Below are 14938 nucleotides of genomic sequence, written 5' to 3' on the forward strand. Positions count from 1 at the left end.
AGGGTTATCTAAAAATATTGAATGAATATTAATAAGATCAATACAATCTTATTTTAAAATTATTGAATAAATTTGGATGAAACCAATGATTTGCAATAGATCTCGAAACAAAGGAATCATTTAAATAGGTACACTACTTTCAATAGATTTACTTAAAATATAATGCATACTTTAAGGACGAATAATTAATCAAATTTAACGACTAATTAGGTTAGTTAGGATAAGTAATTACATTCATTAGCGCCTCTTAATAAATTATTTAGCATGGAAATTTTAAATCTGTTAAAAAATTGAATTTCTTCTATTCAATATTCAAGAGATGAATAATGTTAAATATTTTTAATAAATTGATTAAAAATAAGAGTAAGTTTCTAATAAAGATTCGTTTATGCTATTTTAGGGAAGAAGAGAAAAGTAAACATTAGGGAAGGCAAAAAAAATTTCTTTCAGAGAATGAAGAAAGGGTGACTTCCATATTGTAAAAAAAATAGTTTTTAAACCGTTTTTAAATCGCCTTTAAACTTGGGCTTTTAAGCTCTTTTACTTGATTGTCAAAACAATACATAGTTTCAAAAAACAATGCGGAAAGTAATTTTTGACGTTTTCATATTGTATGTATTGTTTATTCAAGATTTGTCATTTTTATTTATTTACTAACAGCTGTTCTTACTTTTAGTTAAACCTGACGTTTAATACCAATTTGACACCCAATATTCTGTTTCAATTTCACATTTAACCTAAAAATCCAATTTCAGGCGGTATATAAAACTAACATTTAGGACAATGCGTTAAATATTTAACAAATAGAAAAATTTGAATAAATTTTACCTTCAATGTCAGTACCACTTAAGTAAAAATTATTTTTATAAAAAAGCATCGAGAAATTTTTCGAGGCGCTGTCTGCTTTTTCTGTGTATTCACAACGGTTTCAAAACAATTTTGAATTTACTACATCGTCGAAAGCTCTTGAAATACAATATAGAACTGCGAAAACGTTTTGTTTTACAATAGCCGAGAGCCAGAAAAGCTTGAATAGAAAAATGAAAATATTTAATTGGTAATCTTTGATATTTTGTACTTAAAAGTGAGAGGCTCTTAATAAAAATAAGTGAAAGGCTCATAGAATAATAAACTACAATTGAAATTTAAAGAATTCAATTATAATCAAATCACGGAATTTCTTTTGATATTTCAAGATGCGAATAAATACAAGATCAGAGCAAAAACTCTGGACTAATTTCGAATAAATTGCATACAAATTTAATTTGGTATGGTAGTTATTTGTGAATAAGGTAACTCCATGCATAACTTCTATTCTTATTAATAATAAATTTATTTAAAATCAAAATTCAATTTTTAAGTCTTAATATGCAATTAAGTTTCCTCCTCCGTTCGATATCATATTATTTTCTATTCAATAAATGAAACAATAAACTTTTCTATTCAATTATTAATAAATAATATTTTGATATGCAATTTAAAATATTTATAAAAAAGCAATGGATTTGTATTGAATGAGTAAAGTGGAACAAGAAACATGAAAAAATAAAACATGAGCTAAAAATCTATTTAAAGATAAACTTGCGCAGTTAAGCATTACCATTGAATTTTTATTATTATTGAAGTATTCATCAATAAATGAAAAAAGGAAAAATAATTATATTGATGTTTAAATAATAATAAAATGTGAAAAACTTTAATCATAAATTAATTTTTGATTTAAATGAAATCAATGGTTTATTTAATAATAAATTAAAAAGAATTCTTTTATAATTGCACTAAAATTATTTAAAAAAATAAATTCATTCTTCTATTTTTGATCATTATTTCATTCATCAATAAAAGTTGGGAATAAATTACAAAAAATCTTTTATAATAATTGAAATGCAAAATTTCATATTAATATAAATTTTAGAAAAAAATTCAAATCTAAAATTTGTGAGTCGTATATTAGCGACGAACATCCTAACTCTTTCCCGTTTGCATTGATAGGGCATTAGCAATAACAGTTGTTAAGTAAACCCCCTAGTTCAATTTTAAATATTTTGTAAAAAGAATTTCAATATTCTTTAGTTATCATTCCCCATAAAATAATTTAAGGACTGTCACATTTTTGAGATATTTAAATTGTATTTTTTTCTATGATTCAAAAGTTTCTGCAGAATCCTTTAATTTGCTCAAAATCCATTCTTCTGTATACAACATTTACATGTTTATACTATTCAAATACGATTGGGAATTCATTTATTTGACTGAAAAATTTTCATAGTTAAGGTACAAAATTATTGTAAATTGAAAAGGACCAAATGTGTGCACATGTTAAATTCTTTTTTTTTTTTTGTTTTTACTTACAATGGGACAAATTATTCGAAAATAATATGGTGCAGAATTAATCTAAATAAATGAATGAAAAGGGTGTACTTTTAGTGTATAAAAGTGTATAAAAGTAAATGCATATATATATACATATATATTTACATATATGTATATTTGTATATTCAAAAGGTACTCATGTTTTCGTATGAATAAAGTACCATTGATGGTCCTATATAAATTTTATATTCAATTGAAATTCAATGGCTTAAATGAAGTGTGTTGTGTGTTTCTATCCTTGATACACAATGACATAATACATACATACTTATAAAGATTCAGAAGGGGTAAATTGAGTTGGAGATAATTTGCATATTGCATTTTCTTCGTATTTAAATTGTACTTTGGTTGAATTTATGGATATGCAAATTTATTAAAAAGTTAAAAAAAAATTGTATTTTATTTTTATATTGTTCTCCTAAATTTATGCAATATTTTTTTTCCAATCAATATTCAAACAGATGTTATGCAAAATATTTTTATATTTTAAAGAGAATGCAATATTTTTTTTTACATTTTAACAAAATTTTTATTAAGCATAAAGGTTGCAGTGCAAGCCGAAGCATAGACTTTATATGAAAAATAATGCAATGTTCTCTTATTGCAAGTCAAATGTGAAATAAATTTATTAAGTAAAACTCATTTTTAATAAAGCTTCCGACAGTATTAGAAATAATGTGTGTGTGTGTAGGGGTTAGTAAATGGATTAATAATTATGTACGTCATATTAAAACGTACTAAGTGCGTATTTTGAGTAAAGCGATCGAAATTTGGAGAAAATTGCTTAAGAATTTCTTATTCACTGTTATATTATGGTGTTTTAAAACTCAAAATCAATATGTCAATTAGATACCGTTTTCAAATATGAGTTTCTGTTCCAATTTACTCTAGATTTTACTTTTATTTTTAGAATTTTCGATATCCAAATAACTTAAAACAAAATTTATATTTCATTGTGTGTTTTCTTCCTATTAATTTCAATCGAACGCTTTTAAGAATGAGAATTAATAAAGAAGGTTTATGTATAACTAATTTAAAAGCATAAAAGTATCTTTCGTTCTGAGCTTAAGAGATTTATACATCAATAGCATATAAAAAAGTTTGAAGCAAATTTCTGGTTCAATAAGGAAAACATTTCAATTTTTGATTGTAAGTTAGGCCATTATCTATATTATGAAAAGTTGACAAAATAAAACTTCTTTTTAATAGTATCTACGGACTTTGCTCATCGTCGAAATCACCAGTAGTTAAAAACTATTTTTGTCTTTTCATAGCATCATGATGAATTTTTTGTATTTGTAAAACTTTTTAAAGCTGTCGTATTTTGAATCTTTAAAAGCGTTAATTTTATTTTTTTGTGGTATTCCATATTTTACAGTTTTCCAATAAATTAGCATCTCTTATAGGGTGTATAAAATTTGTTATGACTATGAATGGACAAAAAACCGAACAAAACGAAATTTTCAAGAACATTAGTTTTTTTTTAGAAATGTTCTAAAGAAAAAATGGAATAATGATGAAATGAACAAAGATTTTACATGTGAAAAATTTCAATTATTCCAATAGATTTAACCATAATACCTGGCATATTACTTATTAGAACAAACGATACAGTTAAGTAAATTTACCTACATTTAATTTAATATAAAATTATCTTCATCCGTTTTTAAATAACCATAGAAACATATACACATGGGAGCACAATATCTAATCCTATATACATATTATGTTCTTTTATGTACGTGTATAGATGGCATTGAAATTTTCTTTTTTTAGTATTCTTCCATAATAATCATTAGATTATTAAATTTTTTTTTTCACTTTTATTTTATCCTATGAATGTGCAAATCAAGTGTAACTAACGAATTGTATGCTACATGAGTTTATGTTGTTTGGGAACTGTATTTGTAGTCTACAAATTGAAAAATATTTGTGAAAACTCAATTTTTGTTAAATTGCGCAGCCTAATTAAAATTGAAGCTTGATAGAATTGATTGCTCTAGTCCAAAAATCTAACACTGAAATTATTTGAAATGCTTATTTTAGAAGTTTTTGCAGTTATAAGTATATTAAGTCTTGTTTGAATTGAAAATAGAACCAAATTATTAGGGGGTTTCTAAATGTGGTTAGATAATTTTGCCTTGTAGATTTTTTTATCAAACAAAGTCAAATTTTAAGGGATTTTAAGGATTTTAAACCTTCAAATTTATTTTATTTTTTATTCGGTAAGCCTATAATACAAATAAGAACAGCATAAAACAACGGAACCACACAATATACTAAAAGCTTTCACAAAAGGTGAATGCCTCATTCACCGTATTCATAGATTACATAATTTTACTTTTATTTAAATACCCACATTATGTGAAGGAAAACATTTTTAGGAAATTTTTATTTTATTTTCTCTTTTTTTCATGATTATATAATAAGTATAACGTTAAATTAAGAAAATTAACCGCAGGATAAAACAAAAGGTGAATATATAAGAGTGTATAAGTATATATCTATATATACATATACTCACATGTGCACATTAATGTTGTTATATAAAACAAATCCTATATTTTCTTGTTCTGATTTTATGTTTTAAATTTCATTTTTTTTTCTATTCTATTTCATTTTCTATTTAAATAATTTTATTTTAGATAAAATGTGTATGTGTGTGTATAGCAGAAATATAAATGAAATAAGGTTTTCAATATAACATTTTACAAACATACATAAATGTGTGTGTTCGTTTTTCAGGATTTCTTGTCATTAATTTCATTTTTCTATATTGCTAGCTAGTATATAAATTTTTATTAAAAAATTTTGAATATCCTTTTAGATAGACTCTCATAGACATTGTTATAAAAATATAATGCATAAGTTTATAATTAGGATAATTTTTGTATCATTTTGATTTAATATGATTTTGAAGTATGTACTTGAAAAAATCTGAGAAGAGTTTTTATGTATAACATAAGAAGAAAGTTAATTAAAATTTAAAAAATACCCTTGTCTAAAATAGGTAATCGTATAGTTGAATTATATGAAGGAAAATTACTTTTTCTAAGAATTACTCATCGAGACTCAATATGAAAACAATGTTTAGACTGCTCTACAATTCAGCGTCTGAAACGCTGATAAATACTATGGGTAATAGTGAAAAATATGATGCTAAAAATCTGGATTTATTTGCTCTATATGTCTACGAAATTAGATTTCAAATGCAATTCAGTGTTCAAAATAACTTACACATTAATTCGAAATAAATTAAAAATTTCAGTGGGATTTAAATGAAAATAGTTTACGAATCTACGCGGAAAATGATTTAATATCCAATAATTAAATAAATTTTTAATTAAATAATTAATGTTTTATGAAATTTGAGATTGTAAATGATCCTTTTATTTTCTGCATTATGAACTAAGTTACGTGGTTATGATAAATTAAGAAAATTTGACTTCTTTGCTATACCTAACTCGTATATGCTTCGGTAATATTTTATAAATCGAGTACGCATATTAATAATTGAAAATACATGACATGATTTGAAGTATTAATGAAAATTTTGCTATTCCAAAGAGACTTCTCTTTAAGTGAAATTTAGGAAAGAATTTTTTCAATTTTGAATGTATTAATCAAGCTGAAATACTGTCTTAGGTTACGATACAGACAAGGCACACTCAGAAAAATGTTTTCGAATAGTTGAACAATTTTTTGTAAAATGTTATGAAATTTGATCAATTGATCAAGTTTTTGGGCGAATTTAAATATAAAATTTTATTCCGGTTTAAATTTGAAATTTTTCATTATTAATTTAAAAAATTTTAAATTTTTGTAAAATTACATGTCAGCAGATTATAAATTGTAGATTATTGAAGCGAGAGATATGGGCAAATGAACTCCTCCCCTCCGATAACCGCAGCCTGCTATAGCTTATTGTACATATCAGTTACTTTAAATTTTTTGTCAATTCCTTGTACATTATGAACTTGAATTTTGTATACACTTTTACAGCTATATACTGCTTAAACTTTGAAAGCCAAACAGTAAATTTTATTAAAGGCAATTTATGGTAAAAGAATTGGGTTTATGGTTCGAAAATTCAATTAAATTTGGTCTCGTTTGTTCTTTACATTTTCCGATTATATAAAAAAAAATTAGAACGTAAAACTTAAATTATTTGCGCCTGTTGGCGATGTGCTTAATGCTTGATCTAAACAATGGGTGTCTGATAATATTAGGATGCTCAAGTATATAAGTGATGATTTCTTCATCTTAAAATATATTATAATAATTTGTGAAGTATAATATTAATTTTGGTAATAAATTACAAAATAAATCAATTACCAAATTACCCGAGGTGATTATTTATCATTTTTCATTCTTTCTTAGATTTCATCAGAAAGCAAAGTTTTAAAATTTTATACATTTTTTCTCAATATAATTTCAAAAAGGATTTTTATATGTCTTCGATTTCTATTTCATGAGAAAACGTGCATATGTATGTGCCTTATATACCTATACATAATATTGAAGTTATAAAATATCAACAAATTAACAATAATAAACTTTCAATTTTATCGAGAATTTAAAACCTTCAAGCAATTTCTTTGTTTAAGATTTTCATATTTGTTTATTTAATTCAAAGAAAAATATTTATAATACATTTAAAGGATTGTAGAAATACTAAAATAGAAAAAAAATATTATGTATTAAAAGGAAATAATTTACAATTGATCCTGAGAAAATTGAAAAAAATTATTTGTTTTGCTTTTGTTTTTTTTTTATAAATTCCTGAAAATAAAATATTTTCTACAGAATTTCTATTATCAAAGAAAACGTACCAGAAATCAATGATGCAATACAATAACAAGAATTTTACAATATATGGGGTGCAATATTGTGGATCAAAATGTTCTTGGAATACAAACAAGCACTCGAGTAGATGTAGTCTTAGAATTTAAATAAGCGAAATTCAAATATTCAGATGCCCCATTAAGAATTAAATTTCAGGAAAAATTATTTCTGCAGTCATCTTGAAACGAGGCACAAATTTTTGTTATCCAAAAAGTCTAAGTTTCAAAACCCACATCTAAGTATGTGGGTTTTGAAACTTGAATTATTAACCATTCCGATACTTTTTGCCCTTAAGTTTTTGACAATGTATATAAGTTCGTTTATTTTGATTGAAAATCAATTCAATTATTTTTCTATTCTTAGAGTATAATTTTGGCTAATTATTTTTCAATTACCTTAAATTCAGTAATCGCAAGCGTTCAATAAAAAGTTTAAGTTATTTAGAAAGATAATCACACTACATTCAGATAATACAAAAATATTAATTTAACAAAAAAGTACTGATTTTATACCAAATTTTATAATAATGATTGTAACTTGGAAAAATGGCATTGAAGAAAAGTACCAATATATTGTATCTATAGCTGATTGAATTTAGTAATATAAAGTACAAAATATACATTTATAGAACGCGAATTAATTTTAGTTCTAATATTATCTTCGTATCCAATATTAAGAGTTTGTATTCTCGTTAAAATAACGTTAGATAAACTTTGAAAATTTCTATCATTACTCCTGAAAAATTTGGTTTAACCTAGAACTTGGTAATTGTAAAAACATAACCAAAACGGTGAAGGAAAACAGTGGACGATTTCCATTTTTAACCCACAATATAAGCGAAACGACAAAAATCAACTGTACAGTGTTTTGCATATATAACGTAAAAAATAGATGAAAGCAGATAGATGAAATTGCACAAAAAAACACCTGCGGTAAAATCTGAATTTGGACCCTGGGCAGTTCCATTTAAATATGTGTATTCCATATGAATTCTGACATTTCTCCGCGAAAAATTGCTCTTTTCCGGTTATCAACTTAAGGCTTACAATAATTTTGCTCTTAACTTCGTATATTACGAAGATTTGCATTTATCGGACAACTCGTTTGACAGTAGCATTTTTTGGTTTCGACTTGCATGTATTGTGAACTATATTCCTGCGAATTTCGACGTTCTTTATATTATAGAATTAACTGTATTCAACAAGCTTTAAAAACAATTCTGTGTAACAAGTTTTACAAAAATGTACGAAAATATTACAAAAATGTATTCAAAACTAATAAAATAAATGAAAATCCTTTGTGAAAGTTCATTTACAACTTCAATATAGAAAATTTTGTATTACATTTGAGTATACTATTTAATAAATGGTAGAAATTTTGTTATATGCAACGCAAATTTAAATACAAGGAAAAAACTCAACAAAAAAAAAACTAATTCTTCTATAAAATAATTAGAATTTTTTTTTTTTTGCCCCAATCAACCTAAATTCCATATACAAAATTGTGAACTTTTTATATGTTCGTTGAAAAGGACACTGAACAAATAATTTATAATTAAATTTTAATGAAATTTTTTTTTCTTTTCTTTTAAATAATGTTGAATACAGAGGAAAAAAGCATATCATTAACCTCTTTTTGTTAGAATGTATTTGTTTCGTATATGTATAAATGGATGTATGCGAAGCAGCACAGTATATGAGTTTGTACACGTTAAAAGAAAACTTGTTATATTTGCACATATCATTATGTTCCATTTTGCCTTTTATTTTTAAATATTTATAATTACCATTCACACAAATATATAGTATATAGGTACATACATACATACTTGTGAATACAATGGGTTTTCGTTCCTTTTAAAGAGCAACCAATCTTAAGTTTTATAAAACCATATCATAGGGAAATTTTTTAATTATTTTACGAGTAATTTCCGAAAATAATGCATATTGTAACAAGTCAAAAATGCTTTTGAGTCCTCTTAAAAAATATTATTTTCTTTGAGTTTCTAATTACAAAATTTAAAAAAAAATGTACCCATTATAAGATTGTCATAATTATTCAGATTTAAATGAACTAAAATGTAATGTAATGTTCAGAGTTAAATTAATAAACATTCCTAATAATTGTTTTTAGACCCACGTATTCAATTGAATAATAAGAATAAAATACTCGGTCAAACTTGATGAATATTAAAACTCAAACAATTAGTGTTTAGTAATTAATTATTAATTATAAATATAATTTAATTAAGTTCTTGTAGTGAATTAACGAAAAAAAAATTATGTCAACTTTATTTACTTAATTACACATAGTTACACACAGTTATAATTGCACTTCAGTGAAAATTAAATATGACATAATATGTAATTACATTACGCTCTACTATTAACTGTATAGTAAGGGTTAAAATTTGTTGAAAGTTTTTTTTTGTAAAAAGCGAAAAAAAAAAATTTAAAGCTTAAAATAATAATGATGTGGTTGAATTATGCAATAATTACTTTATTAGGGTTGAATCTTAGTGCATTTGAATGCATTTTAATATACACACATATACTATACACATATTACATTGAAGGTTCTTCGCATGATTTTTGCATTTCATATACACGCTCCAATTTCAAATTATAACTTGTTAGAGTATATTAGAAATTTTTATTTAAATAGAGGGGGAATAAAATAATCTTATAAGCTCATAACTGTCAATTCAACTCTATTAATATTAGGAAAATGATGTTGAAAAGGAATTTTTAATTAAAATAAATAAAATTATGTTAATGCTGTATGCTAATAAATCTGTTGACACTTTAAAAATACACATAGAAATAGGACAGTTAATTTTGTCAGATATTTATTGTCAGATTTAATTACAAAAATGACTTATACATTCTTAAAGATGGAAAATATTATTTTTTTAAGAAAAAATTCGTAGCCTTCTACTTTTACTTTTGAATCATAATTACTCTTTAAAGCCATGAAAGTACGAGCTGTCACTTATACTGTGTTCAAATCATATGCAAATTCCAAAGGGCGTAAACGCAATATTTGTTTTTTTTTTTATATAACAGATAAAAACGATTTGCAAATGGTAGAATTTTTAACTAATTTTTAAATTAATTGTCAATTTAACTACACGAAAATTCGTATAAGTTTCAAAACTGCAAGAATCTTTATAGATATATACTGCCGACCATATTATAGCTGGGATATAACCCGTCGATTCAGTATAAATAACTATGTATATTCCACTCCAAAAAGATTTGCATCTAATGTTCAACGTGATTTAATTGATTTAATAAATGATTGTTTAGTTTTTTTTTAAGAAAAACCGATTTTAGCGTTTGACTGCTATAGTTTTCAATATTAGAACACCATACAAAAAACATTTCACTAATTTTCTTTGAAATTTTTTGAAAAACCTTAAAAATTTCGTTGAGGTTTAAGGAAATTAAGAATTCAATAGTAATATCTTCTTCGCCAATAATAATATATTCTTATATTTTAACTAAGATAGCAAAGAGGCAAATTAAATCTTTATATAAGAAAAAAAAATTTTGAATAATTAAGAATTTTCCGTAAAATATGCAATATATACTATTTGGTCAAAAAAGAATTAATTCAATAAAATCACGTTTTCATTATTTTCACCTTAAAAGGAGTGGCTATAAAGTCTGGCGTAACAAAATGTCATCGTTATTTCATAACGTACTATAAAAAATTTTCATAAACAGCTCGACAATTTTTATATGCAGTAATTAATTGCTTCCCTATTCGCTGATCCGTTGATATAGGAATGTACTATAATCCCCTCCAAATTATAATTAAAGAATATTGCGAATCTTTTAGAAGATTTTTCCCCTATTTTCTGATATAAATCGTATTCTATATTCCTCATATTAAGAATAGTTCAAAAGATGTGCGGTGAAAACAAAACTATTATAAAGCGTGGTAAATCTCAAAGGAGTTTTTAAGTTAAACTAGGCTCTGTTCTTGAAAAACAAATTACATATAAAATAAAATCGCAAATATAAAAGTAATTTAAAAAAAACGTCTTGTTGCATTCTGTTGCTTTCCTCTATAGAATAATAAAACATGAAGTGAAAGTCGTACAATGAAATATTTTCATAAAGGATCTAGACACAGTTAAATTCAAATAGAATTAAAATAATATAGAAAGAATAAAAATGCTAAATCAATCTAAGTAAAATTATGGAGGTCATAATTATAATATTGTAAAAGCATTTTACAGAAAAGCAACATTATGTTTTTCTTTAAACATTTTATTAATTACATTTGCGATTTTGAACAGAAATTAATAAACGTAGTCTGGCTTTGAAATTTCAACTTTATTCTTGGAATAATTTAATAATTTAATTAATATTTTTTAATTGCTCTTTTAATAGATATAGTAATATTGTGATAGATATTGAAGCCACGTTAAAAGTTGCAAAACGAATTACGTCTTAAACGAAGCTATGAGAAATATTAGCATTGGAAAGTATTGCAGAAGATTCTTCTCAAAGACTTTTAATTAAATTATAGTAGAGACTAAAAATTATTGAAATGCGAATTCAATTTTAATGGATGAAAAATAATATTTTTAACTAAATTTCAGTGTTAGTTTGCTTCAAAGGTTATTTTGAAGTTTATCTTATTTCGTATGTTTAAGAAAGCTTTTTAAATTAATTCAAAACACTAAATTAATGACGTACGTATGTTTGAATAAAGTTTAGACAGAAGACAATTTAACAACATCAAATGACTGAAATGATTATAAAATCACAACTTTCTTTGATGAGAATTTTTAGTCGTCGCAATTTTCCCAATTACATTAATTTAATTTAATTTTATTTCATTCTTCAGACATCTTCAATCCACATGTACATATACAAACATGAGCCTTTTTACATTTATTATAATATATTTTTACAATTTATAACCTTACAGAATTTTACAAACTTAGAAAAATGAAATTAAAATGAAAATAGAAATGTGGTACTAGGAGCAAATATTTAAATATTTCTACTTGTGTCAAAAATAGTTTGTGAAAATAATATTTTTACATACTTTGGATTTAAAAATAATTCCAAGAATTGTACAAAATTGGAAAAATTTATTTCAATAAAAAAAGATCCTTGTTAAATCTTACTTCGAGGTGAAAGCGTTTTAATGAAAGCTGCAGCTCTTTAGTGTGTAATATTAATCCGAGTGATATTCGAAAAAATCGTAAAATGGCTTCATACTATTTTAGGTTTATATTTTTGAATTAACAAAGTATAATATTGATCTAAACTGCATATTAATTTTAAAATAGCTAGTTCTTCTATAGCTAGAATTAAATTAGTATTATTCAAAATCTCTGTCAGTTTTGATATACGAGTTTTAGAAAAAAATTTGTCTAAAATTTGAACAACTTTTTTCTTTAAAGCAAGAAAATGTGAGCACGATTTGGTTTTCTAATAATAAATAATTTATTCCATCATTGTTCCTCATAAAAACTTGCGATGTTGAATATTTCACCCCATACTATAATCAAAAGAAAAATGTCCTATTTAAATTTCTAGTATTTCCTAATCCTAGAACATCAAGTGAGTTAAATAAATAAAAAAAATACAGAAATTCAAATATTTGTTTCTATAGGGATAATGAAAATTTTTCCTTAAAAAAATTTTTATTTTAAGTGAAGCAAATCTTAAGAAGAATAACACACAAAAAGCATAAAAAAAATAAAGATAAAAATTTAGAAAAAAATAAATTTAATCCTTATTGAATGAGACTTCATATTATAGAGAGAGAGAAGGATAAAAAAATTTTTTTCCAAACGTTATCAGATTTTCATTGTTTTTTAGTTTATTTTTAACTAAATTAATGGAAAAATCTGATTATTCATAAAATATTTAACACGTCATTTTTCATTTTTTTTTTTTTTTATGAAATGGAAAATGTTTCATTGTTAAACAAATATTATTGTTTTTGTTATTTAAAAGAAGTTTATTAAATAAAATTAAGTAATTATTTTATGATTCTAAGAAATTAAGTACGTAAGCACAGATTTTAAAGAAAATACTTTCACAAGCATATTGTATTCAAAAATGCCGACAGTTTCTTTTCCACCATATGCAAGCAGTTTTAATTATATTTACAATAATTATATTTAGATGACGTATTATGAACTTAATTCATTGTGCACTAGTTGAGAAACATGAATACTTATTTTGTGCTAACTATGAAATTTTTGCATTTGAGCTTTAACACAATCGAAAATTTTTCCATAAAGTTTTATTATATTAGACTACAACATCTTTGAGTATTTGAGATTCAATTAGAAATTTTTATAAAACCAAATTAAATTTGTTAAAAAACTTAAAGAGCAAAATTATTAAAAATTAGAAAGAAAAAATTTTTAGCACATTTTTAAATTTCTTCCTATTTAAATTCTTCAGCTCCCGAAAATCCAAATTCACTTGAAATTGGTCACTACTTTGATTATTTGTAAAAATTACATTGAATAATTGTATGTCATGCTTTCACTTGGATTTTCTTTTCAAAAAAAAAACTGTTTTGAAATTACATTTAAGAAAATCTTATTAGAATAATCCAAAAGCAATCAAACAAAATCTTAAAATGAATAAATGAAATTTTTTAAGGAACTTTTGTTTCTATTCCTAAATTTTGTAAATTGTATAATACAAAAAATACAAATATTTATAAATATAATATGTCTTAGTCGCCACCGCAATGGTCAAATTCTCAACCACCTAAATTATTGTTTTAATACACAGACGTACATACATTGTTTTCGAAATAATCATGTACATTCACTACACTTTAAAGGTTGTATATACGTATATAGTGTCATCTTGAGCTAAGACTTGTTTAAAATTGTGAGTTTTAACACAGTCTTCCAGAATATTGTCTTCATTATGTGGGAAATTTATTTCAATATATAGATTTATATTTATATTCTAATGTACAAATGATTATTAGACAAATTTTCATAAAAATAAATACGTACCTTATGACGTTGTTTTTCTTTTTCTGGTACCGCATGCCAACTAAATTGCAAATTCCAATCAAAACCGCCAACATTAACACCACCCGAATCTCTATAATGATATTCTAATGTTGCATCATTTATAACATCAATAACTGGGCATACAACTGTTGTTGAATTTCGTGCTATTCTATCTAATAATGGTTCAAGCCAGCCTGATTTTTATTAATTTTATATAGTCATTCAAGATTATTCCGTATATTTTAGCACATTTGATTCATTGAATATTGAAATTTCGTTTTTTTTTTTCGTTTTTGTTGTATTCAAATTGATATCCAAATCATTTGTATATTATTATGACATTACAATAAATCAAAAGTATTTATGATGATTTTATTAAAAAAGAAAGATAATAAGAATGTCATCAGTAACAGCAGTAACAGCAGTAGTAGTAGTAGTAGTAGTAGTAATGGCATAATAATTATCAACATCAATATAAGTCATCAGTATCATCATTATCATAGTCATGATTATTTTTATTGTTATTATTATGATATTGTTATCATTATCATTATTTTTATAATTTTTTTTTTGGTATTAATGATTGAACGGGTGATTGAATGAATTGTTGAAGAGAATTTTTCCGATTTCCGATGAAATACATTTAGAAAGCATCCAGAGAAATTCAAAATATGAAGATAAATATTATGAAAAAAAAGAGAGAAAAAA

General features: G+C 24.1%; 1 protein-coding gene across 3 annotated transcripts in view; it reads right to left on the reverse strand.

The window, feature by feature from the left end:
* LOC129606339 (putative polypeptide N-acetylgalactosaminyltransferase 9) overlaps positions 1 to 14938 on the reverse strand; it is a 185878-nt gene that overhangs the window by 63319 nt on the left and 107621 nt on the right. For all 3 annotated transcript variants that reach the window (XM_055516614.1, XM_055516613.1, XM_055516612.1), the window contains exon 7: positions 14231 to 14424. In XM_055516614.1, the coding sequence (XP_055372589.1) occupies positions 14231 to 14424 (194 nt within the window). The remainder of the gene's footprint in view (positions 1 to 14230; positions 14425 to 14938) is intronic.

The sequence above is a fragment of the Condylostylus longicornis genome, unplaced genomic scaffold (genome assembly GCF_029603195.1).
Source record: "Condylostylus longicornis isolate FDR11 unplaced genomic scaffold, ASM2960319v2 ptg000018l, whole genome shotgun sequence".
NCBI classification, from domain to species: domain Eukaryota; kingdom Metazoa; phylum Arthropoda; class Insecta; order Diptera; family Dolichopodidae; genus Condylostylus; species Condylostylus longicornis.